Source organism: Erigeron canadensis, chromosome 3 (assembly GCF_010389155.1).
Source record: "Erigeron canadensis isolate Cc75 chromosome 3, C_canadensis_v1, whole genome shotgun sequence".
Taxonomy (NCBI): Eukaryota; Viridiplantae; Streptophyta; class Magnoliopsida; order Asterales; family Asteraceae; genus Erigeron; species Erigeron canadensis.
In genome coordinates this window covers 44,694,902-44,722,039 of record NC_057763.1, presented here as the reverse complement: position 1 = coordinate 44,722,039, position 27,138 = coordinate 44,694,902, and the positions used below count along the sequence as shown (strand labels likewise).

At 33.7% G+C, this 27,138-nt stretch overlaps 3 protein-coding genes and 1 long non-coding RNA gene across 4 annotated transcripts; 3 read left to right on the top strand and 1 right to left on the bottom strand.

Moving 5' to 3' along the window:
* The first annotated feature begins 6,223 nt into the window (after positions 1–6,223).
* LOC122592424 (protease Do-like 5, chloroplastic) lies at positions 6,224–8,806 on the top strand. The gene is made up of 8 exons (XM_043764641.1): positions 6,224–6,589; positions 6,668–6,817; positions 7,045–7,107; positions 7,298–7,387; positions 7,469–7,591; positions 7,718–7,805; positions 7,921–7,995; positions 8,360–8,806. The coding sequence occupies exons 1-8, from the start codon at positions 6,314–6,316 to the stop codon at positions 8,464–8,466; spliced, it is 972 nt and encodes a 323-aa protein (XP_043620576.1). The 5' UTR covers positions 6,224–6,313; the 3' UTR covers positions 8,467–8,806.
* A 696-nt stretch (positions 8,807–9,502) lies between these two features.
* Positions 9,503–10,689, bottom strand: LOC122594120. The gene is made up of 2 exons (XM_043766598.1): positions 10,437–10,689; positions 9,503–9,991 (listed from the first exon to the last, which is right to left on the bottom strand). Exon 2 carries the CDS (start codon positions 9,987–9,989, stop codon positions 9,660–9,662), a length of 330 nt encoding a protein of 109 aa, XP_043622533.1. The 5' UTR covers positions 9,990–9,991; positions 10,437–10,689; the 3' UTR covers positions 9,503–9,659.
* Positions 10,690–13,182: 2,493 nt separating this feature from the next.
* On the top strand, positions 13,183–15,914 carry LOC122592465 (F-box protein At4g18380-like). The gene is made up of 2 exons (XM_043764702.1): positions 13,183–14,592; positions 15,604–15,914. Exon 1 carries the CDS (start codon positions 13,389–13,391, stop codon positions 14,589–14,591), a length of 1,203 nt encoding a protein of 400 aa, XP_043620637.1. The 5' UTR covers positions 13,183–13,388; the 3' UTR covers position 14,592; positions 15,604–15,914.
* Positions 15,915–26,702: 10,788 nt separating this feature from the next.
* On the top strand, positions 26,703–27,138 carry LOC122590912. Its single transcript, XR_006322629.1, has 3 exons — positions 26,703–26,775; positions 26,857–26,975; positions 27,061–27,138. It is a non-coding gene; the product is annotated as an uncharacterized LOC122590912 (long non-coding RNA).

The window sequence follows — 27,138 nt, the reverse complement described above, 5'->3', positions numbered from 1 at the left end:
CTTCTTTTTCACTGTCCAACAGGTCGACATGCTTAGGTCAAATGCAGAAGCACTCATCTAGGAACACTAATAACTTTATGGTGGTGCTGTCTGTTTTAGCTTAATTGGTGGCTTCACTTCTAACTGGTCTTATATTTGATTGATCTTCCTCATAACTTCAGAAGTAATTTCTACTTTTTTTCAAGAATAGTAGATGGCCAATATGCTATTTTCTTGACTTGGTGTATGCGGAACCTTTTTATCTGCAAAGTATACTTGAGCAAAACTTTTGTCTAATAAAAGTGATTATTCTCAATGCAATGATCGAGTTATACTCTTGATTACGGAGTAGTTTACTATGTACATATATACAAGTTCTTTATGCATTCCACATATATAAGCTATCTAGATTCGATTGTACTGGAAACTAATTTTGATGAGGAAGGAATAGTGTCCGGATGTAATCATGAATAGACCTTGAATGACAGCAACTCAGTAGTATCCTTGACGTATAGTATAACACGAAAGTTCAAAACATGTAATCTTTCCAATGAATCTCTTTTACTTACCTCAAAGATGACCAGAGGTCTGTAAAGTACACTTGTAGCTAGTTTTTTTTTGTCACAGCTTCAAAACAAGTGACGACTCGTTTCATAGGCCAATTGATGTGTAACGACTATATTATTCTAGGTGTTATTATTCTCGACCATCATCAAAATTTTCATGAGATTAGTGATCATTTGTTTAGTGACGATGTTTTCATATACTGGCATGACATCATACCGGAACACAAGTTTGGGAGTACGTAAGAAACCATAACGTGACCATATACAATCATGGGGGACAAAAAGGACTTGGAATATATATATAATGGGAATTCCTCAATAATACACATCATTTAATTTGTTGCTTACACAAACAGAAAAAAACAAAAACAAAAACAAACATACGAGTATATCATAGCATGCAGCTGCAGGTGCTTCTTAGGGCATTCACAAGTTTTAATACCCCACTACTCAAAAGACTAATAAAAAGTGGTCTAAAGAGAGTGCAGCTTAATTAATTTGGGTCTTAAAACGAAAAGAATGAACACGTACAATCCCCAAAAACACTAGTAGTCGAGGGGCACCAACCAAATCACTTTCCAAACGTCGAAAACTTCCTTTGAGTCTGTTTAAAGAAGAGCATGGAGTTACTAGTAGCAGTTATTGGTTGATGAGACGAAGCAATATTCATTTTCGCTTCCCTCTCAGCCATTGAAAACTCTCTTTCATCTTCACTGATTGTGTCCAACATTTTATTAGTTGTGCGCCGCCTCATTAAACTAACGAATTGGGGCGGTGCTACCTCACTAACAAACCTAGCCATTCTTGCGCTTGCCATCTTCCTAGAAAATTAAAGCTAGAGATAGAAACCTTGTATGTATGTTTATTTAAGAGTGAAAAATATGTTGTGGATGATTGAATTAGAGAAACTTAGGGGTTAAATTTATAGGGAGCTTTAAAGCTTGTGCAAATTCCAGGATACCCCTTTGAAGTTTCGTGTAAGACCATTTAAACCTTGCATTTTCTCATCTTAATTGTGCATTAGATGTTAAAAAAGATGAGTGGTTCAAATGTTTTGCCTGAATTAGGGGGTGGTTGTATATATATTAAGCACCTAGCCAGCTGGCTAAGCTAGCTAGATGAGATATGTTAAAGGGAACTTGATGTGGCTGTGACTGGATCAGTTTGTCTTGATTTTTAAAGCTCATTATTCAAATTTATTTGTTTTTGCTGTTTCTAGCTTTATACATTAATTGTCTTTCCAAGTCATCAATAGAAGATAAATACTTGATGTTACAAATGTTGCCAAGTGTTTATATATGGACCACCTAGTTTTGAAGATATGGTTTTGTAACTTTGTCCCCATTGAGGCATTATTACAATCATATGACAGAATTCTTTTGGCTACCTACAATGCTACGTCTTTAAGCTGACACATTATATCCATACAAATTCTTATACATTCTTATAAATCCTTCAAATCTTATAATTTTATTTCCAACCATACAAACATCTTTACGTATCCTTACATATCTTTTTACTTCCACTAAAAACAAAAATATATTAGGTAAGGACAAGTAAGGGAATGTCATTAGGTAAGGGCATCTTTCAAAAAATCTTTAGTTTTGGACAAGCTTCAATGACAAAGGATATTCAAAGACATCTAAAGGCACCCCCATTGGAGATAGCCTTATGAGTAATATCTTGAATACCTATCCAGGGTTCCAATGAAGTGTTTTCCTTAACTGTTAAAGAAATATAAAAGAACTACTTTTTTAAGGCTAAACATGTTTTGGGTTTTGAAATTCTTTCATTATTAGAGATGATATGTTTCATCGACAATGTCATGTAACTAATGTTGGATATTTTAGTGTAATTTAATTAACTTGTTTGACCATTATTGTCATAACAATACATCATTTAGGCTTGGAGGTGCGGAGTGCACGTCTATCTGAATTTATTATGACCTTAGGGGCTGGTACGGGGGCTCAGGGGTAGCGCCCTTGGTAGCGGGGTCAAGGGGTGTCAGCCCCTGGCTGTTTAATTTTTTATTTCCAACGAATTGCTTTGGTGATATCCGTATGAAATTTAATTTTCGGAACTTAAGGGGTTGTTTTTTTGCAATTTGAAAACCTTCTAAAGTAACTTCTGAATTGGCCGTTAATGGCCCTAAATCAGATAAAACAAACTTTCGCTCCTTTATTTCCCATTCTGGTCGAATTTTTTTTTTCTTCTTGGTTATGTTTTCTCCCAAACACAACACACAAAACATTCTTAATCTTTGATTGTATCCGATTGAATAGTTTGGGTGAACCACCATATTGATTCAATCTGAAAGCGATCACGTGTCTTCAAAGATTGTATTATATCCGGTTTTGTTCGTTATATCACTGAATTCCCCAACAACTAATTGTAAAGCAACGCCGCAACACCTATCATATTGATAATCTGTTGTTAAAGGCTTTCTCGGCTTATTATTTTATCACATTAAGCAGTCTTCAACTTATCTAGGCAGTTTGAGAGAGTGTGAAAATACACCACATACATGGTATCAAAATTTACCCCATCATAAGAGTATAGAACCAATTTCGGAACACTATGTAACATAAAAAGAAAACATAGGATTTAGTGATTCTTAAACATGGCCTCTAACACTAATTATGTCTGCTAAATATCAAAGTATGAAAGTTTTAAGTTTGTTGAGTCATAATTAGTTTCCCCAATTGGTGGAACTTCGAATATGGAACATACAAAAAAAATTTACTCAAGTTTGTTAAATTTCATAATTATTTCCCCCCAATTATAGAAGTTTAATAATTATATTACATTTTTTAGTAAACTTGTTATTTTAAAAAGGGATCATGACACCTGAATGTAACCACCTATGACCAAATTGTTATGTAATATAACTACCTACTAGTGTGACTATGTAATGTAAGATCCTTCAATATTCGGGTTATGTTATGTAACGCGTTACCTGTAGTAAAGGTAACCGGTCACCCCCACCATTGACTCGCGTTGACTTCAACAAGTGGCGCGACTGACTCTTGATATTATATTTAAAAACCTAAAAAGCGTATATATTCATCATTTATATATATTAAACCTAAAAAATTCCCAACCACAACCAAAAATTGGGTTTTTACCCATGATTTCGCCCAAAGTACTATCTACTTCATCAATCTGTGATTTTTTCAGCAAACCTAGACCAACCCCACCCAAAATCGCCCCTTCCCCATCATATTTTTGATTGGAATTTGGCCCAGAAGTGGCCGGAATTGACTTGGGGCGGCTGAGACAAAATTAGGGTTTATGCCCAAATTTTCGGACAAAACACCCCCAAAATCATTGGCCCTCGTTTTTTCACATGAATCAGCATTTACCCCACTCTTAATCGCCCCCTCCCCTACCTTCAATTGATCAGAATTCGAATGAACAGTTTCCGGAATAGGTGGTGGCTAAACGGTGGTGTTGATGTTTTGCGGCGGTTGTAAAGAAGAAAAACCCTCCAAAATTGAATCCGAATTTGATGATGATGATCTCAGATTGTATTTAGATTGAAGATAAGATCAATTATATCTTTCACCCTCCAAACCGTCGACCTCTATCTCTATATTTTACGATTTTTTTCAAGATTTTTTGCAAGGTTTAGGCATGATATATTACATGGATTTGAAGATAAATTAACAAGGAATAAGATGGGAATCGAAATGGATCAAAATCTGGCCAAAAATCCTGCCAAAATTGGCCTAGAAGTGGCCTGCGGGTTATGTGTGTGTAAATCTCCCCTTTTTTGGTTTGTCGGTAATTTAGCACATGACTTAACCTATATATATTTAAGATACACATGGCATGCACGTGACCTAACCAGTCATTTCAAATGATGTTATCCGGTACGTTACATAACATAACCCTAATATTAAAGAATCTTACACTACATAGCCACACTAGTAGGTGGTTACATTATATAACCATTTGGTCATAGGTGGTTATACTCAAATGCCATAATCCCTTTTAAAAACAACATTGTTAGATTTTAATCTCTCGTCCTTTTAGTTAAGTATGTTAATATACCATTTAATTTTGGGATAAGTATCTTGTAATGTAACAAACTTTAAACGAATGTCTATAGTAGGAAATAACTAAAGTTGTGTGTATTGTATGTAAACAACTCGAAAATAATGTTTATTGTATGTAAGAAAATGTATTCAACCAATTAAAATCAAACAAGTGGCAGCTCTATATGGTTGCCACGTATGTTTTCTTACATACAATAAATATTTTTTAAAGTTGTTTACATACAATACACAAAACTTTAGTTATTTCCTACTATAGACATTCGTCCAAAGTTTTTTACATTACAGGATACTTATTCCTTTAATTTTCTTATATGATAGAAGTTTTTTTTAAAAAAAAATATATATATATATATATATATATATATATATATAATGGATTTGAAGTAGGCTTTCGTTCTCTTGGTGATAGAACTAATAATAAGCATATACTAGTGCATTCTTTTACTAAGATAATCTCAAATCACTATCAAAAATAAGCAAGAAAGGATAAATTTAGCCACCGATAAATAGTTGCATTTTACACTGTGTTTTTGAGTTGTTTGAAAGAAAGAAAAGAAAAGAACACAAAGGATTGCAAAATAAGTTGTGTTCTTGAGTTTAACTTAAGGATAAAAATGAAATGAAAGGGAATGAGTTGAAAGGATTTTTTAGTTGATTTTGTTTAAAAAAGTTTTTTCCCATTTTTGGGGTGATTTGGAAGAAAGATATGATGACATCTAATCATTTTATTTCTTTTATAATTTAAACTCAAAAACATAGTGTTAGTGTATGCAAAATTATTCAAAGGTTCAAGTGAACCTGTGAATGTGGAGCCCAAAAGTGTTCCGAGCCCAAAAGATCATTTCTGTGCCAATCCACAGGTAGGCAGAATTGAGTTTTTTGCTTGAGGGGAAAAAAATGAACTAGTAGTTGACCAGTGGTACAATTACACAAGGGTTATTATCTTTCATTCTTTTTATAAAATTTTAGTCTTTATTTTTTGAAATAATTTACAAAAGAGTTAATTTTAAAATGACCCAATTGCCTTTAACTAACAACCCTATAAAAAAAATTATTAGAAATTACTCAGTTTGTCCTTAATTAACATCTTAAACTCTAATCTTACTAATTTACGCTATAAACTCTTATATCCTAAAATATTTCCATTGTATCAATTATTATTTGCATCAACGTACAACACTCAACACCGTCACCACCATCATTAGTCGCCGTCATCATCACTCGTCGCCGACACCACCAGTCTTCAATCATGACCATCACCAATGTATTACGTAAATACTGTGTTATAAATCTACATTATTTCCCCAATGTGGTGATGTCAATCCGTTTTCAACAAGAAAGTCACATTTAGTTATTTAAATTCATCAGATTAATAAACATAATAACTGATGATCGAAAATATGAGAAATATCATAAGTGTGAAAGTATAAAAGAGTATAATCGAGTATAATTAAATCATAAATTGTTTTTAAATCGATTGATTGACTTTGACCAATATTAAAATAGTTAAAAATTATAACAAAATTTAGATAATCGAGTTTTATGGTTAAAGATGATGATATTGTAGAATGTAGACATGTAAAATGTTTTTAAGGGTTTATTGATAAAAAAAATAAATAAAAAAACTAATACAGAAAATGTTTGAAGACATATGGTGTTGGAGAGTTAAGGAAAAACCAAAGAGATAGAATAGAATATAGATATAGAGTAATGGAGGAGAGACTGCTGCTTGGGTGTGATCACTCAATCTCCATTCCCATTTCTTCTTCTTCTTTCAAACCCATACCCATAAACACTTCTTCATCATCTTCATCTGGTCTGCCATTTACGACGACACGTAGAACCATAATCTTGACTGCAGTGGTATCCTCCTACCTTCAAATCTTTCCAATATCTCCAAGTTTATCTGCTGAAATTCCCCAACAACAACAACTACTGATTGATGATTCACAACAGGAAGAAGATCGTGTTGTTACTCTCTTTGAGGTACAATACAACGTGGTGTAATGTTAATTGGTTCTTGTCCATATGAATATGACTTTCTTTGCATTTGATGGTTTGTAGGAAACATCACCATCTGTGGTTTTCATCAAAGACCTTGAAATCATTGATAACCCGAAAACAACTGATGAGGTTGTGATGGTAGATGATGATAAGAAAGCAATAATTGAAGGGACAGGTTCGGGCTTCATTTGGGATAAGTTTGGTCACATCGTAAGACATCTTTCTCTATACTTGCATTTCAATTTTAACATGCGCATATTCCTCACAGAAACAGTTCATATACTATAAATTTATTGTAAATGGGAACCCGCAAAATGGAACTGCCAAAAAGGCCTACACAAATAGGATCGTAGCAGATATTACTTATGCCCTCTTTTATATTTTCGGATATATTGAACAAGTGTAAACTTATACATTTGCTTAAAATTGTATGGCAGGTGACAAATTATCATGTTGTTGAAAAGTTGGCTACTGATCAATATGGGCGACAACGTTGTAAGGTTCTAATACTATTCTCCTAGAATGATAGATTTCATCGAGTCTGGTCTTGCAGTAGCTTTCGCTTCCCAAAGTGTATCTACTATTAGTGATAATGATTTGAATGACTAATGTTGATAATAGACGTTGTAATGAGTAATGACTGCTAATTTACATGCTCGTGGATAAGTTATGTGGGTGTTTCTTATACAGGTATTCCTAGTTGACAAGAATGGCAACGGTTTATCTAGAGATGGAAAGATTGTTGGCGTTGATCCATCAAGCGATTTGGCTGTTCTAAAGGTGGGCAAAATGGAACACAAATTTTAAACATATAGTAAATTCACTCATTGATTAATATAAGATTCATACTCCTTTTTGCAGGTTGATGTCGAAGGGATCGAAGTTAAGCCAGTAGAAATAGGCAGCGCAAGTAAACTATATGTAGGCCAGAGCTGCTATGCTATCGGGAATCCTTATGGATATGAGAACACATTAACCACAGGGGTAAGTCCGTGATGTTCAACTAATCCATCAAAATATAAGAACCACTAATATCCTCTAAACCACTTATAGCCAACTGGTTTCGGCATAGAAACTAAAGGATTCTTTACATACATCAAACGATATCAGGTTGTCAGTGGGCTAGGAAGAGAGATACCTTCGCCAAATGGAGGAGCTATTAGAGGAGCTATTCAAACAGATGCAGCTATTAATTCAGGTCAAAAATCTCCTTAAGGAACATCAGATATCTTATATTTAACACCAAATTATATGATGGTAGTATGGTACTAAGATAATATGTAAAGCTTTGGGGGTGTAATGCTATTGTGCAGGAAATTCGGGTGGACCCTTGCTTGATTCCCATGGTCATGTTATCGGTGTTAATACTGCAACTTTCACTCGAAAAGGTACAGAGCTGATTTTTCTTGATACTTCTGTCCTAGAATGAATTTGATCCAGACTATCTCTTCTATTTATTCTAATTTGAAAGTGACTAGTCAACTATCTACCTCATTCTTAGACTGCATATCAATATGAATTCAAAGGTTTTTATCAGTTTGACCATGAAAGTCAAATCTCACATAACTAAGGAAGTGATTAACCAGATGACATTAGAATCTTTAAATCTAGAATTGGATAGAGAATAAAAAAATCAAATTTCGTAAATGTGAATTTGATCATTGTGAATGATTTTGATTGTGTACAGTTGATGTCATAAGTTGGATAGAGAATAATTTACCTCTTTAAATCTATTTGAATAATCTCTTGCAGGAAGTGGGATGTCATCTGGGGTTAATTTTGCAATACCAATTGATACAGTTGTGAAGACCATACCTTACTTGATTGTTTATGGCACAGCTTACCGGGACAGGTTTTGACAGCAACCATGACTAAATACTGCGACTGCAGCCTGGTTGGTCCGGAGGTGGGGGGCTCATATAGAAAATACTGTTACTGCAATTGGAAACTACTTGTATAGTATCTGTTGTTTTGCTTCATGTATTTCTCCAATGAATGGGTTTCAACCCTTCAACATTTTGTTAGCATGGAGAAACTTGTATGATTGTATCACCAGTGTTCATTTGCATAGAGCTATACATGCAAGTGCATCGAGCCATTGAATTGAACCAGACCAGACATAATTGGCCAGTTCAGTTTAAGGGGAGTCTAAAGTTGTGTTTGAAACTATCTGAACAATCATATTTTTATTTCTCAGCCTCTACGTCTAAGTAGCTAGTTATCTAAGATCAAATAACCAGTTTCCAGTAACGAACTAATGGGATTCATATACACTGCAACAAGATTACAAATTTAAGGGTGAACTAATTTACCTCTTTACTTATTCTAGTAGCCTAACTTATGAAATTTCGAGTTTTAACTTTTAATCCTCATATTTCACCAAACATCTCCTTTCTTCAGAAGACAATATTACATAGTGTATGTCAGTTACTAAAAAAATCAGAATTTTATAAACCAAAAATCTGATTACTTATTGTGTGGTTATTAATCTAAGATAATTCTGAACATGAATGCATCTGGAACACATCCCGTTTTGAATCCCAGCATAGTCAAGGAGCTAGGCAGGCCGCCATTTAAGAGGGCTGCATGGTGAGCTTGATACCTCTCATAGTCTCATGTGATGGACCTGTGAAGGTCTGGAGTGGGCAGGTTGGAGTCACCGGAAGGATATCCGAATACTACATTTTACAGAGCGTTTTGTAACGGTTTAAGTGTGTTGCGTTACACTTGAGTACTTGATTTTCTTATTAGATATCATATGACCACCTCAAAAATGCACATCCAAATTGCATCCATGAAATAACATTGCTTGTTCTTTTTTTTTCGAAAGAAAATCCAAACCAATTGATCTACTATCGTAGTTAGAGATGTCGAGTCAAATTGAACCAGCCATACTAAACTCAAATAATTTATGTTTATAATATAATTAATTATCAATTCAAATATCTCAGATACATAACTTCTTAGAAGACTACAAGAGCATCAGGTACACAGAACACTATTCACTAACAGAAGTTCAGCCATAAAACATCAAAATCCAGTGTTAATCAACTTACGATTGAGCCTGAAGAGACAGTAGAGCGAGTTGTTCATCAATCGAGCAATCCACATGACAAGAAGTTCTACAAGTGAAGGGAATTAATATGAGACCAAGACCCCTCTGTTCCATTGGAGAAGGATTATCTCGTCTGGTATTTCGATACTCCACAGCATCTTGAAGAATAATGTTTCCCTGTTTATCCATACAGTAAAATGCACCCATGAAAAACCGACCATCACTTACCCCAACCAGCATTCGCCTAAACAACAGTTTCTTCACATGACCAATATCCGATTTCCCACCTACAGATGTTTGTCCTGCTTCTTGCATTGTGTTCTCCATTTCTAAATAAGATTAAAACAACCCTTTTAGTATCATCAAATAAAATGACACAAATATAACAGGGTTGCATATGATCTAAACAGGTCGTGTTCGCATTGGTTTGTGAATAAATAAGCCGAGCCGCCCACCCGTTTGAACCCGTAAGCCATAAGTCATAACCCAGTTAACCCTCCAACTCAACCAAAAAGAAAAGAAGCATGTAAGGAACATAGAAATTGTACTCATTAGTCCACTTAGACATTTCATCAAACACATAATAGGCATTGTCCAAAACCCGCATAATAAATCAAAAAGCAATAATAAAAATATATTTAAAAAAGAAGCCTAGATAAGGATGATAATTCGTATATTAATCTATTAATCTAAATTGTAGACATTCATACATATATATATATATATATATATAAAAACTTCTATAAAAATATAAATGAAAGAATATAATATTACCTGGAATCTAATTAATCAAATCAGGATTTGAAAAAGACAAATTGCGTTTGCTTAATTACACCCAATCTAAACCTGTAATTACAATCTTGAAAAAGCAATTTGGGGGAAGACGAACATGGATTTATTTCACGTTTAGACTTTACAAGAAACAGTCCCTAATGTTTTCTTAACCTTCAAAGTTGGTCCTCAAATAAAGTAAATTTATCTGACATTTTTAAAGGTAGACGATAAAAAAACCCGGGTGCTATATCCCGAGTGACAAACTAAAACGGTCGGATTTAGGTATATGAAAGGTTTGTTGGTGTTAAAAGACCATTTATTTTTTAAAGAAAATAACATGAGTATCTAATTTTTTAAAAAATATATTAATTTATCTAAATTTTTTTTGAATTTTCATAAATTACCTAATAAAATTGTAATAAAAAATAAAAATTGAAATGAGATTTTGAAAATCGCAATGAGATTTTGTACAATCACATAAAGATTTTGAAAATCGATTTTGACTTGTTTCTGATTTTAATTTTTTAAAAAAAAAAATTTTTGATTTTTTATTGAGATTTTGTTTTTTGCATTGTGTTTTTTGAATCTCAAAAAAAGTCGAAATCTCAAAGAAAAGTCAAAAACACGTAATGCAAAAGTCACAATTTAAAAAAAAATGTCCAAATCATAAAAAGTCAAAATCTCATAAGGATTTTAAAACTCTATACGATTTTCAAAATCTCATTGCGATTTTCACTTTCTATTGCGATTTTGTTGGGTATTTTGTGAAATTTGAAAAAAGTTGGCTAAATTGGTAAAAATAAAATAAAATTGGGTACTCATGTTATTTCTTTATTTTTTAACCATTAAGTGTTAGATGAATAAAATGACTAATTAACATATAATGTTTATATGAATTAAGTCTTAAATTTTAAACGATCCGTTGATTTTAAAGTAGTCATAAACTTAGTTAATAAATGAGTTAAGAGTTTGGTCTTATAAAAAGCCAAAAAACAAATTGATCTAATCTTGATTTTGTTTTGGATTTAGAGTTTACAATTTACATGATGGTTTAACTTATTTAGTTAAACGAGTCACACGTCCGCATAATGTGACGTTGATAGTGATAGTGTCGTGAGGTGATGGTAGCGGTGGCGGTAGTGGCGACAACAACGGATGACGGAAACAGTGGTGATGGGGTGGTGGGGCCGGTAATAGTGGTGAATGTGAAAGTAATTGATGTTAAAGAAAATAGACTGGTTATTTTAAGGATTAGGAGATTTATGTTGTAAATCTATACTATATTATAAAGCGAATTCACTTTTGATTTTTAACATTGAACTTAAAATTTCAATAATGATTTTAAGTTTCAACAATGTACACATTCTAATGCATGAGGTTCCATACATCATAGCCACCCGCGCCACCACCACCACCACCAATCTCCGCCGCCACCGCCGCCGCTACCGCCGCTTGCCGCCACCACCACCCCTCACCGTCACCACCGCCGCCGCCATTACATCACATCCACCGCCGCCACCTCCATCACCGCCGCAATGTGTGGGTACCGTTCTCGTTATTTCATTTATGTATTATAGGAATATTAGGTAGAGATGTTTAAATTAATGAATAAAAATGTGTGTATTTTTAGGTACTTTTTGATTACTTAATTGAAATTTAAAAAAAAGAGGTTAATGCTTTTAATGTATTGTAGATACAGATATAAATTATAGATTATAGACATAAATAAAAATTTAAAACAAAGTATAATAACAAGTCAACAACAAGAAAATTAGTTATTTGTTACAAGCATCAATAAATAAAATATTGTTACATGTTATCTTGTTTTGTATGATTTTTAAAAAGCTACAGGTAAATCTCAACAAAAATAAGAAAAACAATTCTCTACACAAGACTGTTAATACATTTTTTTGAAATGGTTAAATTTTTATTATTATTTTATTTTGAATGATAAATTTAAATTACTGACGGATCATTTGAATATTATTCGCATTTAGCAATAATGTCAATACACCAATTCAGGAGAAAACTCATTAAATATGACAAAACCGCTACGTGGGATTCGAACTCATGACTTTATAGTCCCTAGACCTTATTCAACAACTAAGATGCTACTAGAGTCTAGACTAGTAATTCATTGCGTTTTGAAGTGATTATTAAGTTGAAAGATTGTATGTTTAATTTTGTTCTCTCGAGGTAAATTAAGAATATGAGTGGGGATCCTCTTTAAAGTTGTTACTTTTCAAGTTTCATTCTTATAAATTTCTACTTGAGATAGTAAAAGTTTGAAAGGATCCCAATTCTAAGAACATTTAATTACCATAATCAAAGTAAAAGGCCCCTTTTTATGTTTGAGTTTTATCTTACATTACTCCCTTATAAAGTAAAAGTCCATTTTTTATTTTTAGTAATTTCTGTCTTTCAATTATCAGAATTGTTCTTGGTATTTTATGTTTTTTCCATCTAATAACGTACCAATGCTACTATATAAAAGATATCCACCACTATTTGAAATCAAATACTTTTAAATCAAATACCTAAAGGCATCTGCTGCCACCAATAATCGCCGCCGCTATCATCATCCGTCGATGCCACCACATCACTAGTGTTGAATTGGGAGGATTAAAAAATTGAATTGGTTGGAAAAGAATATAAACCTAGTAAAAAAAAGTCACTAGTGTTACATTTATAAATCCTTCATTTCTCCTACCACACACCTCTTTTTATAATTTATTCATCAGCATCGTCATCATCTTATCTTTCGTTCGTTCTCTCCACCATTTCTTCAAAGTTCTCCCCATTTTCCTCACAAAATCAATCAACTAAATTTCTCCAACATACCATCTTTTCAATCTCAATAATTAATTTAATTCCTTAGTATATATCACAATACATACATACATATAAATATTCCTATAGAAATAAAAAACCTTTTCAAAGTAAAATTAAATCATGATGTCTTCTCTATTACCAGATCTAACCACTTCCAAAATCTATCCTGAACCGCCACCACCGCCACCGTCATTCTTCTCCGGCGCTGCTGACCGCTTTGACTACCTTCCCGACTCTCTGATTCTATTAATCTTCAACAGGATCGGTGACGTTAAATCCTTAGGCCGTTGCTCCGCCGTTTCCAGAAGATTCCAAACCCTAATTCCCCAAATCGAAAACGTCGTTGTTCGTGTCGATTGCGTTATCTCCGACGACGATCCCTCTACCGCCTCCTCCTCCGCCGATAAATCCCGATCTCCGATATCTTCCCTCTTTCGTATCTTCTTTTCCGGTTTTGTCAAGCCGTTTCAGAGCCTAGGCCAACTTTTCAATCCCAAACGGTTATCTCCGCCGTCGGCGTTAACCGTCGGTAACATCGACGGTGGCGATGATCTCGAAAACGGAGACGGCGGTGGCGTAACGCATCATTCACCCACGCAGGTTTTGAAGAATTTTAATGAAATTAAGTTTTTGAAAATTGAACTTCCGGCTGGTGAATTAGGTGTAGAGGATGACGTATTGTTGCGTTGGAAAGCCGATTTCGGTTCGACTTTAGATAATTGTGTTATGTTAGGTGCTTCCTCTGTTATTTACCCCGATAAAAATGCATCTAATCAATTAAATTATGATACATTGTGCATTATTAATAATACTAATGCTGGTAATGTGAATGTTAATGATGATAATGGGAGTATACCGGAGTCGTTTTATACTAACGGCGGATTGAAATTAAGAGTAGTGTGGACAATTAGCTCGTTAATTGCGGCGTCTGCAAGGCATTACTTGCTTCAGCCGATAATCGCAGAGCATAAGACGTTGGATTCATTAGTGTTAACGGATGCAGATGGGCAAGGTGTGTTATGTATGAACAGGGAACAGTTGGAGGAGTTAAGGGTGAAGCCGTTATCGGCTTCTTCTGCTTCAAAAAGGACGCTTGTTCCTGCGTTGAATATGAGGTTATGGTATGCGCCGTATCTGGAGTTACCTGATGGGACTGTGTTGAAAGGTGCTACATTGGTTGCGACTAGACCGAGTGATCAGTTGGTTCAACGAGAGGTTGCGGATGGGTTGTGGGTTTCGTCTGCTTTTGAAGAGCCGTTCGGGACCGCTGCTAAGATGTTGTTGAAAAGAAGGACTTACTGCCTTGAGATGAATTCCTTTTAATGTAAGAATTCTAATGAACTGAACTTGTTTTGTACTCGTATTATTTATTGCTTTCTTGATTTCAATAAATGGTTATTTAGGATCAAGGTAATAAGATTTGGGGACATAGGTAAGAAATAGATTAAAGATAACTCCTTGGTAGGATGAATGTAAAATGTTATACCTTTGTTTACCTTTATTCAATCGGTTATCTAATTTTTACTATTCAAGTTGCAACTAGTTAGAAAAATGAACTTGGCTGTGAACTATTTCTCAGTTTGGATAGTAGGATGTGCTTCCTCTGGTCTATTAAAGTACACATATAATTTTGTATACCTCTCATTTTCAAATTTGATGAGAATTGGTATTGTTTCAGACAAAAGTAAAATAATATTTGTTTGGAGAAGTGTTGCAATAGATTATACATCCATTGTAGCTTAAAAAGACGGGATGTTTGGATGTACGGTTCTATGGTTATTATTGTTGCTTAGAAAATAAGAATCGCATTAGTAGTTGATTGAAGTTGGGTTTGCTTAGGTACTTTAATATTAATCTCAATAATAGGTTTCCTTATAGCAGCATGGTACCTTTTCGTCAAATGAGATTAACCAGAATCAATTCCCACTTAATGTTCATACTTCGAGTAATGACTTCATAGGCACTCCATCTACTAATTGAACATGGCAAGAGTGCAAGACAATGTAATTTATCACATGTTGCTTGATTATTATATTCTATGGATCCAACCCAGCCATTGACATAGGGTATTTGCTCTTGTAAGGCATTGAAATTCATGTTACAAGCAACTCTTTATAATTAATTGTTACTTCTTCACTTTCTGGAATGTCAGCAAGACCGTTAAAATCCTTGAGTGTATAATATTATTGGTTTAATCTGAACAAATGAAAATGACATAAAGCCTCAATTTTGAGTTAATAAGCTTAAATTGTGAGGTAAAAATGTTGTTAAAGGCGGATTTTTATTTCTTTGATAAATATTAGCATTTTTATATTCTTTTTTTCCATCCTTGCAGTTTTCAAGGATATATAGAGAATATTAGAAGGCATTGGGTGTATCGATTCTGAAAGGCAAAGAAAACACAAAATTTTGTTTTGCTTCTACCATAATGAAGGTTCATGTACATGGGTTTCAGCGGATTCAGTTGGTACCTGCCTCCTACAATAGCCCTCTATGCGTTTAGTCATCAGTATTCATTGGACAATCTTTCTTTCTTTCTGTGAATATTTGTAGTAAAAAATTTGTAATGTTTATTCAAAACAAAGGTCATGTCAAAACTGCATACCTTTTTATATCATGTAGATCTTTTTTTTTTTACATTGAAAATCTCATCTTCTGTCCATGCTAAGTTGTTTGTAGTAGACTTTCTGCTCCTTTGTTAGCCAAGTGTTGTCATTAATAAGATTGGAATACTATTTGTTGCTATCTAGGTGGTCGCAAATGTTGTTAGTTCATTGATTTTAGAAACACATGATACTAGTATTTTATTATTAGACTGGAAACAACATAAGCTAATGGTTATTTGTACCTATACTTGAAGCAACTACATTCTTTGAATCATATCTAGCATCATTCAAGACAAAACTGAACGCTGTGTTTACACATGGTTTCAGTGAATGATATTGTTAGTACTTAACTAGTACACCCCAAAATTACAAAAAAGACATTGAATTTCAATCCTCTTGCAAGAAAACCTTACACAATGAGTAAAATTATTTCCATCTTATTACAACACCTTGTATGGATAGCCATACAGTCTATGGTTTTTTAAGGAGGTAGCAATTGATATACTCTTATAAAGGTTATGAGGGCCATGGGTCATGTGTGTAGTCCTTGTCCACGAAGGACACTCTTCTTGGATGTGGTCCTGGTCATGATTTCTCTTTGAAGGACTCGATAGTAGTTGAACCAATCGTAACCATTAAGGAGAAAGTAATAAGTTTGGTGGTTGTCCACTTGGGTTTTGGTTTGGACCAGTTTGTTTGTGTCTCATTAGTATTGAGTCTAACGCGGACTCTACACTCTTGATGACCGTTAACTCTTAAGATTACAGATTGTCAACTTGAGTTTCCTACTTCAATTCTTACGATAAAGGTAGTTGATTTGGTCTCTTAAGAGCATTAAAGATATATGGAAATCCAATAATGGAATTATATTGGATAAGTAAAGAAGATTTGTCATTGCTGGAACCAACTAGATTTCATGATTTGATTTGGTGCCCTGTTTTGACTCTTGTGATTTGTGAACCATACATCAACCATGCTTTGGTGCATCAAATCAAATAATTGAATACTTATTGGTATTGCGTTTGATGATCAAACAAATAGTATTAAGTTTGGTTAATTATACATTAGCTCGAAAATTTATCAAACACTTATTTTAGTTCTTAGACCCACCTAAAAACTTTTTAATTATACATGATACATTAATCATTATAAATGTCTGTTTGGAGTTACGGTTATGATTAAGCAGAAGTAAAATGTTGTATTTGACGTCTTAACAATTATTTTTATATGACAATTACTTTTATATACAACAATTAATGTATGTTGTTCATAGCCTGTAAAATTACTGAATGAAATAAGAAATTTTTTTCTAGTAAATCAAACCAGTAAAAAAATCTCATTTTTGATTCATGTGGAAGTAGAACAAACAATTTAATGCTTAATATGAATCACATGATTTCTTCGTTGGCCCCAAAATTCAACGTCTATTTCTATTATTATAAATATATAAACTTAGAATTAAAAAACAAAGGAGGTATTTGATTCGATTGCATCTGTATTTTTTTAGTTTCACATGATTCCATTTTCAAGACTTCATTATAAAAGTCCAATTGTTTACGTAGTTATTAATTATTTATTGGTAATATAAAAGATGCTAAGATTCTCTGTTGTACGGTATAGACGTGCACACCCCAATTTAGCTAAATAGGAAATTACACCAGTTGTCTCTAAATTAAGATTTTAAATACATATATATAATAATCGGATTTAATTAAGTTAAACACTACCTTACATATTTTACCACATACTGTATTATGTGTTATCATAGTTTTCGACATGCATATTAAAATCAACAACTTGCAATATGGATTAGGGAACAAGGAAAAGAAAAACTAATTATCTTAAATAACAACTGAGCAAAACCTTTTATTTTAAATTAATTAGTGGATAGATGAGAGTATTTAGTTTAATGCGAATGTTAAAGTAAATCCGTTTTCTTTTAACTTACATATGTCTTCATATATATAATATGAAATTATAAAATAATTATTTTATAATAGTTTATAACAAATTTAATACTCAATCACCTTATACGTCCCAAGGTGTATCAATATATCAAAGTATATTGTACACAAGATAGTTGTAAAGGGGGTGAATACAATTTCTTGAACTTTACAAACTTTTATACTAAACGTTTTAAGATTCGTATAATGTATTTAAACAAGTAAAGAACAAGAATCAATAAAATAATAAAGCAGAAAAATAAACATTCTTGAACACAGATTGTGGTTTTCAAATGTAATCCTTTATTAAGAAATAATCTTTACAAAGAATTACAGGGTTGTTGCGGAATAAAGATAGCCTACAGATATCTAAACAACCCTATGAAATGACAAACAACAATCAATAAGTTCTAGCTCAAGAGAATCAGCCCAAGTTGATTTCGTACAAATTAAGCTATGTGTAAGAGCAGAGAAACTTGTGTGAAGAATGATTCTCAGGAATGTCACACATATGCATACAAGAAGTGTAGCTTTTATAGGCGAAAGCTCCTTCTTCTCTTGGTATCCAATTCAGCCACGTATTCTATTGTTGGACGATCAAGGAATAATCAATCGTGCCTTCATCGTACTTGTGGTCCCCCACGTACAGCTGCACATTCTTCATCGTCCAATAAGAATATGGACACGCATATGCATATCTAACCACCAACCTGGATCCTAGGATTCTTCCTAGTCACGTCATTTATCCTTATCTTCAATCCAGGTTGTTATCTTCACTTAATTTTCAGACACAGATTGGGCTGTTTGTCAAAGCACCAATCTGCCTAAGTGTTTCCAAGCTGACTGCTAATCCCAAGCTGCCTTCCACTGCCAACTTGGTCTTCTATCTTCAATCCCCCTTTTCGACTTGAATTGAATGCAATAAACTTGTTGATGCAGCTTGAATAACACTAGCTTCCATAATATATTACATTACAAAGTATGAAGCATGATCTGGATCAGTTATAGATCTCAGGCCGTGTCAGCTTATTCTGATCCAGATCAGATTACAAGAACCAAAAGATTTCTAAGTGTTTATATGTCATATTTATCATCATTAAATTTACATTTATCAATGGGACTCAACATAACCTCTTAACATAATGTCACTACTATAAAACTGAGATATACCGACGGAATATTCCGACGGATCCACTTTGTCGGAAATTCCCGACGGATTTGTAACGAAGTTCCGACAAAATACCATTTAAAATCAAAGATGGGAGAATTTGTGACAGATTTTTGACGGATTTCCGACGATCAACCAATTCCGTCGGAAATCTGTCAGAAATGAATTGACTTTTGTGACGGCTTAGCGACAGAAGTTCTTGATCTGTCGGAATTCTGTCGGAAACATTTATATTCCAGTTTTTTATTTTTTTGTCGGAAAACTGTCGGGAAATACCGACGATTTACCAAAGAAAAATGATTGTTCGTCGGGAATCCAGCGCAAATATTATTTTTTAAAAAATATATATTTTAAATTTGTATGCGTTGGAAATCTGTTGGAAATTGCCGACCGATTTACCGACGGAAAGCAAATTCTGTCGGAAATTTTGTGGGAAAACTTTAAAAATGTTCTAGATTAAATATTATTAATTTTCGTCGGAAATCTGTCACAAGTACCGACGGAGGTACCGACAGATACTCAAATTAATTAATAAAAATTGCTAAAATAGGTTTCGGTCGGAAATCTGGCAATTACCTACGGATTAGTGACAGATTTCCGACAATTTTTTTGTAATTCAAATATTTTATCGACTATGTTTAGAAAATAAACAATAAATGATTCAAATATTAAGGATTTATTATAATTCTAGTAAAAACTCTAACTGAAACACTCTTTTAGATAAAACTATATATGTACTCATACATTTAAATACACATATATGAAATAAGTAAAAGTATATAAGTTATATATATATACATACTACCATTTATTAAAAAAAAAATACATAATATTATCCATCCAAATGTTTAATGTGTCATTATGGGAGACTTTGCTATCAATAAGTCAAAGGTTTAAATAGTTCTAACCATACATTGGTATGATAAAACATGTAGATTGGACGAGCTTTCTATCTCAGAACTTAAAAGGTTGTTTTTGGCATCTCGAAACCCCTTGTAATTGGAGAATACTATATATAATTATCTACTAATGAACTGAAACAGGATTGTAATATTTTTAATTGACACATTGCATAAAGTAACACGTGTTCTTTTAGTTTATATTAAAAGTTATAAATATCACATGTATAATTATATATAATAAATACACTTTATCTATTTGTTTACACATATATAACTTGAATTGTTTTAAATTCCAATTTTAATTATTTATTTGTCATGATATATGAAGTAATGTTGGTTTCATTTTTTTTTTGGAACGACTTTCAATTATTTTATTTTATTTTTATATTTAAAGACTTGAAATCATCAATTTAATTAATAAAATTATAAATATTTTAATTGTATGGTAATTGTTGAAAATTCCTAATATATATAAATAAGGGCCTGATTTTTACACTGACATTATTGATGGATACAAGGAATTCTAATGTAAATAGGCTATCATACCCCTTAACTATATTTACCCAATTAACATTTACCCTTTCACTTTTAATCATCCAAACCAGATCCAACATATTTTTTCCTTTTAATCCACCTCCTTCAATTCTTTCCTCAGTTCTTCCATTCTGTTTTATAGTTTCATATGTATATAACTAAACACTAAACAATAATCAAATTAATATTTAATATTTATATATATAATAGATCTTTGTTTACACATCACTCGCTTCCTCCTCTTCTTCTTCTTCCCTGGTTTGCAAGAAAGCTTCGATGTTCTTCTGATTTGCCGGTCTGGGTCCGACAACAGGCCATTGATCACCTCTGCTAGTTAATTAATGTCAATAAACTGAATTTTATCTATATTTGCAGATTTTGGAGAAAAAAAATTAGATGATCATAGTGCCATTGTTTTATTGATACAACAACACAATGTCAAAAGAGCATGAAAAAAAACATAATGATGATTGTATGAGTCGCGGTACTCGTGTAAAGAGTGAGAAAGGTAGATGTTTAAGTTTTCGAATGAAATTGCCCATGGAATAGTGTTTTGGATTTTGGAGGGTCAAATGTTGAAGTGTGAAAATGTATTCGGTAATTATTGTTTAAGGGTATAATAGGCTATTCCATTATATTTCCTTGCATCTAGTGAAACTCTAAATATTAAAATTAGTCTCCTTTTTAATAAAACTCTAAATATTAAAATTGTTTATATAAACAAACTTCTGAAACACACTTACGTAGATCGGTAGATGCATCATTATATAAATTAGTCTCCTTTTTAAGTGTATCTTATAGTGTATCTTACATACATACCGTCAATTTATACATCGTACGGGTGTTAGTTTTAGTAAAAGATATAAATCATTAATCAAGTTGATAACTAATAGAAAAATAGTTTATGAAGTTTGATTTTAAAGTTGTTAAACATAATTCTAGTTGTAGATTCGTTTTAAAAAATATTAATGTAGAACTCATTATTAAAAAAAAATTATATCCTTAAAATATTAAAAAGAAAAAAAAACACATGTGAGGATCGAACTCACAATGGCTACATCAACAAAGCCTTTCTTAAACCAATGCACCAAACTTCACTTCTAGTTTATATTTTCACACTTAAAACTTATATCTGTTTAATATATTGGTAAAAACTCAATAAAACTAACCCTAATAAGTTCTATCTCCCGCCCCATTTTCATTCTTTAGGTTTTCAGTCAAAAGGAGGGTGATTTGGCGACGGACGACTTCATCTCCCGCCCCTTTCTTCATTACGGTTTCACTTTCCTTCAATTTCAATTCCTTGTTCCTTGTTTATAGATAAACAGATCGATGTATATATATACACACACAGATCGATGTATATATATATATCAAGACCTAATTTAATTGTTTCTCTTTTTCAGATTTGTTTCTTCTTCTTGACCAAATTTCAGGTTCGTTTCTTTTTTCAGACTCAATTTCGTTTCTTCTTCTTTTACAGGTTCATTATATATGTATATATATGTATATATATACACTTATATGTATTATTGTTGTATTTGGTTTAATATGCTTAGAGTTTACAGTAATTGAAGAGAAAAAAACTTATTTTTATGAATTAAAAACCGAACTAAGTCGAGTTCAATTACATAGTTTAGTTTTTGATGTCATCAATTTATTTATTCAGTTTTGTGGTATGTTTTGGAGTAACGATTGGTGTTGTATTTTATGATTGTCTAGCTCACTAGCTGCTTACTTATTTTTATGGATTAAACAATCCTTCTTTTCAAGTCGTCTTGATCATTTTGAGCGTTGAATGATATGTAAATGCCTTGTTTTTGTTTAAAGTGAGTGATATTTTGTGTTTTCTCAGTTGATTATTTGTTTTTATAGTAGTGCTGTTACTTTAGGAGTATGTCGACTAATGATAGGGGATGGATGTACAAAAGAACAGAAGGTAGATTTATTAGTGAAGAATGGATAACGAGACTAGAGACACAATTTTTGAATACTACCTTTTCTAACGAAGCAATTGTTAAAAGTAAAAATGTTGGTGGAACCATGATACAAGTTATTAGATGTCCATGTTCAAAATGCAAATGTAGAAAGTATAAATGTAGAAATGATGTTCATTTAGACTTGATGAAGTATGGGTTTCATCCCGATTATACAACTTGGTGGGCACATGGTGAAGTATTTTCTTATGCTCAAGAGGCTGGAGAGTCTTCCAATACGACGAGGGATGATAACGACTTTGATGGTTGTACACGCATGGTGTTGGATAACATGCATCCCGGTGATTTTCATAACTGGGAAGAGCAAGCCCCAAATTCATCAGCAAAGGGATTCTATGACATGTTACAAGCTGCTGATAAGCCTTTGTATCTTGGTTGCGAAACATTTTCAACATTAGAATGGGCTACAAGATTGCTGAATTGGAAGTCAGAATGCAATGTACCCGTGTCCACCTATAATAGATTGCTTCGGGACTTGAATGAAGCATTTCCCGTGGGAAGTAATGTGGACCAGAACTTCTACCAGACAAAGAGAAGATTGTCTAAACTTAGTCTACCGGCTGAAAGAATTGATGCTTGTAAAAACCATTGCATGTTATACTACAAAGAAAAGAAGGAGCTGGTCAATTGTGAAGTATGCGAGTTATCTCGTTACAAGAGTAATGGGTCAAGTAAGATACCGAATTTGGTATTGCGGTACTTCCCAATTGCTCCCAGACTTCAAAGAATGTATATGTCAAAAAAGACGGCGAAAGACATGATTTGGCACTATGATCATCCTAGAGAAGATGGTAAAATGGTACATCCAAGTGACGGTGAAGCTTGGAAGCATTTTGATAGGACTCATCCCTCATTTGCAAATGAAATCCGAAATGTTCGCCTTGGGTTATGTACTGATGGTTTTACTCCGAATAACCAATCATCCAATCCTTATTCATTATGGCCCGTGTCTCTAACAATCTATAACCTACCTCCATGGATGTGCTTGAAAGATGATTATGTTAACTTAAGCTTGGTTATTCCAGGAAGAAAAAGCCCGGGTCAAAACTTAGACGTGTTTCTACAACCATTAATTGATGAGCTTAAAATGTTGTACGAAGATGGTGTTGAAACTTATGACAAATATTGTAGAAATAATTTTATAATGAGAGCTATCCTTCTGTGGACAGTTAGTGACTTCCCTGCATATGCAATGTTGTCGGGTTGGAGCACGCATGGAAGGTTAGCTTGCCCAACTTGCATGGGCGATATTGGCTCATTTCAGTTACATAACGGGGGGAAACCATCTTGGTTTGACTGTCATAGAAGATGTTTGCCTAAAAATCATCAATTCCGTCGTGACGTGAAAGGTTTTACAGTTGGAAAAATAGTATCATGTGGTCCACCACCACAGTTGACTGGTGATGAGATATGGGAGCAAGTTAGGCAAATTCCAACGGTATATGAAGGCGTTCCTTACAATCCAAAGAATAAAAAACTCCAAGGTTTCGGGCAAACTCATAATTGGGTTAAAAGAAGTATTTTTTGGGAGTTGCCCTATTGGCGAACTATGTTAATCCGCCACAACCTTGACGTCATGCATATAGAGAAGAATGTTTTTGAGAATCTTTTTCACACTGTTATGGGTACTTCGAAATCTAAAGACAATTTGAAGTCGAGAAAGGACATTGAATTGTATTGTGATAGATCGGAGTTGCATGTTTCCAATGTCAACAATAAACTCATGAAACCAAAAGCATCTTACACACTATCCAAGCCACAAGTCACAAAGGTATGTGAGTGGTTAAAGAATGTTAAGTTTCCGGATGGGTATGCTTCAAATATAGGAGGGTGTGTAAACCTTACAGATCATACTTTTTATAGTTTTAAAAGTCATGACTGTCATGTAATGATGCAACGCTTGCTTCCGATTGCATTAAGAGGCATGATACCAAATCCAATATGGGATGTAATCACGGAGTTGTGTACATTCTTTCGTGCAATATGCTCAAAGGTTCTCCATGTTAATGATTTGCAAGATTTGGAAAAAAGTATCACAATCACAATTTGCAAGTTGGAGAAATTTTTCCCTCCTGGATTCTTCGACTCAATGGACTTGTAATACATTTAGCACGAGAAGCTATTCTTGGTGGTCCAGTGATCCATACGAGAGGTAGTACTTTAAGTCTTTCTACTTGTTAAATTAAGATAGTTCACTTACTTAAATTCTAAAACTTCTATTTTACTTACTTTAAGGAAGTTGGGGTCATTAACGAAAACGGTGAGAAACCACTCAAAGGTTGAGGGGTCCATTGTTGAGGCTTATCTTGTCAAAGAACTTTCTACCCATTGCTCGCTATATTTTGATCCAACTGTAGAAACCCGATTGAACCGTGAGCCGAGGAATTATGCCCCCGATATTCCTTGTTCTTCAAAGGTCGATAATCGATTAAGCATATTTAAAGTTGCATCCCGAAGATTATTCAAATACGGAGGAACAAAAAGATCTTTGATTGGGGATGAAAAACATAAGGCTCATACTTATATCTTGCTTAATTGTCCAGAGGTTTATCCTTTTGTAAGGATGTTCAATGAAGCAATGATACATAAGAACCCTTGTATTGATGATGCAACACTTGATAGGGCTAGAGACAAAGATTTTGCAACGTGGTTTTATAATCACTTGCTAAATGAGCCGAATGATATCAATCAAAATTTGAAGAATCTTGCACGAGGACCGTTACGCTATGTTTTTTCACATAAAGGATACTTTGTCAATGGCTATAAGTTTCACACGAAGCAATATGGAGCCGGAAAGGTTACACAAAATAGTGGTGTATGTGTGAAAGGGTCTGTTTATGATGACTCAGAGTGTGACTACTATGGATCTTTGGTCGAAGTTTTGGAGGTTGAATATCATGGTGGAAAAGATGATCGGTGCATCGTTGTCTTGTTTAAATGTGATTGGTTTCATCCCCACGAAGGGGTAAGGATCATAAGCAAACATAGTATGGTTGATGTCAAATTCAATAAGAAGGGATGTCTTGAAGACCCATTTATCCTTGCATCACAAGCACAACAAGTCTACTATGCAACTTATCCTTCAATGACAAAGGACTTGAAAGAGTGGTGGGCCGTTGTAAAGACAAAGACAAGAAGCGTATATGAAGTTACAGAAGCTGCTAGTGAAGTGTGTGATGATGATATCATGGACGGGGAACCTTTTTTTCAAGAAAATGAAAGAATAACATGTGCACCTGACTTAAGTACACATGAACAGGTTTGTCTTGCAACCGATGAACCATCGAGGAGGTTGCACAAGGTAGCAATAATGATGGCATCGAAGATACCATGGAAGATAGTGACGAGGAAGCAGAGTTTCAAGATATGCTTAGTGACTCGGATGAGGATTGTGATGACGATCTTGTTTTTTCAGATCATTCATCAGATGAGTAGTATTTATATCATGTGGGTTTTTTATTTATTTATCTCATTGATTATGTTCATTGATTGTATGTCTATAGACTATATGTTTACAAAATGGATATTTTATTTCTTTCTTTATTGATCTGGTTGACTTTGTGTTTACTAATTAGTCATTTCTTTGAATAGTATTTGCAAAATTTATGGGCCATGGAGGTGGAAATAGCAAGAGAAAGAGTTATGTTGGACGACGGAATACTACTCAAGGTAGCAACAGTTCAGTACTTGAGCATGAGCATGTGTCGTCACATATGGATGTCAGAACTGATGATAGCTCTCCTAATACCCCTTCCAATACTGATGATTACACTAGTGAGTCGTCACAACGTCTAGCTCTTGGGTCGAACACAACACCACAAATTGGGTCAGACACAATACAACACATGTTTGCTGGTTCATTACATAAGACCTATCTCCTTCCACTTGGGAATGTGTATAGCAAGGTTCCAAAAACCAACCAAGACTTGATGTTTGAACGTTTCCAAGTAAATGTTCATGTTTCAAGGTCCCTTTTTTATTTTTTTTATTCTGAACTTATCTTCTTTTAATCAATATTGACAACCGATCAAACAAAATGGATTAGTTGGTGTTTCTGTTAGTTTAAAGCTATTGCTGCTACTTTTTTCTAGTTTTTGTTTCGGTTGGTCTGTTTAACGCTACTCTCTGCTGCTAGTTTGCTATCGTGTTTTTTATGTTTTTGTTATAAAACATGTGTTGGTCTTGTTCTGCTGGTCTGCTTGTGCCTTGGTCTACCGTTTGCCTACTGTTATATATATTATGCTTACTGCTCCTTTTTTCTAGTTTCCGTTTCAGTTGGTATATAACATTAAAAGAGGGGAAGACGGCTAGACATTCTGGTGGTTCAAGGAGCATGATCCATACGCAAGTGTACCTGGTAACTTGTAATTGCATAATATTATTTCTGTATGGTGTTTAAATTATTTATGATTTATAATCTCGATTACAATTCTTGTAGGAAAAAAAAAGGGTGGTCCAGTGTCTTTCATAGACGTTTTTGAAAGCTATTACACAAAGACAAAGAAAGATCTCTCCGCGCCGCGTGAGTTTACTATTCCAAAAGCTGAGATTGTCCGGGTAACCTCTCTTTTGATTAATTGGAGTCTTAAAAATATCTGATAATTATATTAGTTGGTAGATATTGTGCTTCCAAATACTATAGGATGAGTATAAGCGACTCTTGGTGGAGGAATTTGGGTCGAGTGAGGATGAACATCCAACACAGATTGTGTCAAGTCTT

Coding starts and splice junctions, on each gene's coding strand:
- LOC122592424 (XM_043764641.1), top strand. CDS start 6,314: ATGGAGGAGAGACTGCTGCTTGGGTGTGATCACTCAATCTCCATTCCC. Junction 6,590..6,667: donor GTGTTGTTACTCTCTTTGAG/GTACAATACAAC, acceptor GATGGTTTGTAG/GAAACATCACCATCTGTGGT. Junction 7,388..7,468: donor GCGATTTGGCTGTTCTAAAG/GTGGGCAAAATG, acceptor TCCTTTTTGCAG/GTTGATGTCGAAGGGATCGA.
- LOC122594120 (XM_043766598.1), bottom strand. CDS start 9,989: ATGGAGAACACAATGCAAGAAGCAGGACAAACATCTGTAGGTGGGAAA.
- LOC122592465 (XM_043764702.1), top strand. CDS start 13,389: ATGATGTCTTCTCTATTACCAGATCTAACCACTTCCAAAATCTATCCT.